This window comes from Opisthorchis viverrini (assembly GCF_000715545.1).
Source record: "Opisthorchis viverrini unplaced genomic scaffold opera_v5_420, whole genome shotgun sequence".
In the NCBI taxonomy this organism is placed as follows: Eukaryota; Metazoa; Platyhelminthes; class Trematoda; order Opisthorchiida; family Opisthorchiidae; genus Opisthorchis; species Opisthorchis viverrini.
The window spans coordinates 173,434-175,762 of NW_008752080.1; the positions used below are offsets into that span (position 1 = coordinate 173,434).

General features: G+C 49.6%; 1 protein-coding gene across 1 annotated transcript in view; it reads left to right on the forward strand.

The window, feature by feature from the left end:
• Positions 1 to 2,157: 2,157 nt before the first annotated feature.
• Positions 2,158 to 2,329, forward strand: part of T265_10911 (hypothetical protein) — a gene marked incomplete at both ends in the record, with an annotated part of 18,733 nt that continues 18,561 nt past the window's right edge. Inside the window, one exon of the mRNA XM_009177425.1 lies at positions 2,158 to 2,311. Coding sequence (XP_009175689.1) covers positions 2,158 to 2,311 — 154 coding nt within the window. The remainder of the gene's footprint in view (positions 2,312 to 2,329) is intronic.

The following is a 2,329-nucleotide window of genomic DNA, read 5'->3' on the forward strand; positions in this document are numbered from 1 at the left end:
CACAGTGGTTTCCACACAGCGTGCGCGTACTCTTTTTGAAGATGGAGATAACTGTCGATATGCCCCATTCTGCAGACGACTCTTCGTTCCATGCAGCACCAATAGGCTTCGCCAGACCGGTCACCAGGGATTCCCCCCCTTTTTGAAAGCGGCTGGATACAGACCGTCCGGTCCTGGTGCCTTGTCCCGTTTCAGTACGGGTATTTCGTACTTTATTTCTTCTCCTGATGGGCCATTAAGATTTACATTCCATTCGACCGTATGCATTGTCTCCAGAGGCTATGTTGCAGCAGACCCGCTAAACTGTTCTTCGAAGTGTTCGACCCATATTTCTAGTCGACGTTTTTGCGAATGAATTAATAAGCCATCTATTCACTTATCCGTTGCCTGCTGGCAGAGCTCTATTGACGTCAAACATGGATAGTGCTCTCGTCGACATCCAGCGGTCCTGTGGTAGAGTCGGAGAGGTCGGACATACAGTACCGAACGCCGCCAACATAGCTCCCTTCACATTTTGCCACGCTTCATCCACATGCTCACTGCCACAGTATTTACTTACTGTGGAGGGTTTTTGGGCTAGCTCAGCTGGGTACTGTTGAGCTATGGTCGTTCTTCGAAGATAGTGGTTTTGCATGCTTCTTGCCGACTTGCGAGGGCCCGAATTGAAGCGAACTGTCAGGCGTGCACGCACCATGGCGTGATCGAAATCAAGTGGTGTGCCCCAGAAAGAACGACAGTCTTGAATTGTGGCTCTCCACCGGTGGCTAATGGTCACGTGGTCCAACTGGGTCCACGGGGCGAGATGGCCCAAGTGGTTAGAGCTCCAATTTATTGACCTGAAGTTCCGTGGTTCGAACCCGACCTCTGCCTGTCGACTTCCCCTGTCTAGGCTTGGGCAACCTGGCAGTATGCCAGCCCTCGTGCTTCCTTCGGGTGGCATGGCAGCTAGGCACCGAAAGGGTTCTGCAGCTGAACGGTTTGGGTCCACGGTTGATTTGCAGTTAGTGGCCGCCAGGTTACGCGATGTGAACATTTATGTTGAAAGTTCGTACTTGCCAGGAATAGTTCATGATCAGCACACAGCTGAAGAAGTCGATCTCTGTTGTCTGTGCGGCGAGTATCCTCTCCGAATCGACCGCCCAAATGTGATTCCAAGGAGCTCAGGTGACCTATTTGAGGGTTCAAATCGCCCGCAAGGATCACAATTTCAGTGATTTCTGCCTGACGAATGAGCCCGCATAGCTCCGGATAGAAAGTATCCTTCCCAGCAGCAGAACTGCAGTTTGTTGGGGCATAAGCCAACACTACGAGCAGGCACCGCTTTTTATCCTGAGAGACATTGAGTTTAATTGGACTGGTTAACCGACGACGGTTGTTCACTGAGATCCAATCCAGCAAAATGCGTTCAGGTTAAGTGCTAATCCCATGCAATAATATTCCACGAATCATCGCTTCTCGGTCACTGGACACATGGAGGAATAAATGTGAAAGAGCTGAGTTCATTCTTGGTGTTCTGAAATTCATACCTACGCTCGGGTCTTCTGTGCGTGTTTCTGAGATACAGTATACATCAATTTTAATGGAGTATAGGGTTTCAGCAAACATTGTCTGTTTGCCAAATTGACATGGAGCACGAACGTTAAAAGCTCCTATATAGAAAGGATCTTGTGGATTTAGAAAGGTTTTATTTTGTTTAATGTTTGTAGGCAGCGAGGAGCCTAAGGCCCTTCGGTCAGATGACTGACAGTCAAATGGCCCAGCGACGTTTGCTTGTGCGGTGGGAAGGGGTTAGGGAGGGACATCAGTAGACGCTGGTCTGCGCAGGCAAATGATACTTCCCGGTTGCCCAGGCCGAGGAAAAGCGTTTGGTTGAGGTACCCCACCTTGGGCCTTCGACTCAAAAGTTTGATCCACGAGGCAGTGGGAGGACGTAGGGTTTTCTTCGGGTGGCGATATTGTCGTGTGGTATGTCTCTGTTTGTGCATCGTTGGAACCGATGTGAAGATTGAGATGGTCATGATCAAATCATCACTGCGTCAGGTGCTAGAACAACGCCATACGTATAAGCGACCCACACTTCTGGTATTCCTGGATTTCCGAGGCGCATTCGACTCGGTTGGTCGGTCTGTTCTTCTTGAGACGCCCGCCCACTAAGGAATGCCTCGGAAGCTTTTAAACATAATACGTTCTTTGTATTCTCAGACTTCCGGACGTGTGAGAGTGTACGGAGAGCTCTCTAAAAGCTTCCGCACACAAAGCGGTGTCCGTCAGGGATGCCCACTTTCTCCATTCCTTTTTAACTTTGTGATCGGTGAAATAATGAGACGAA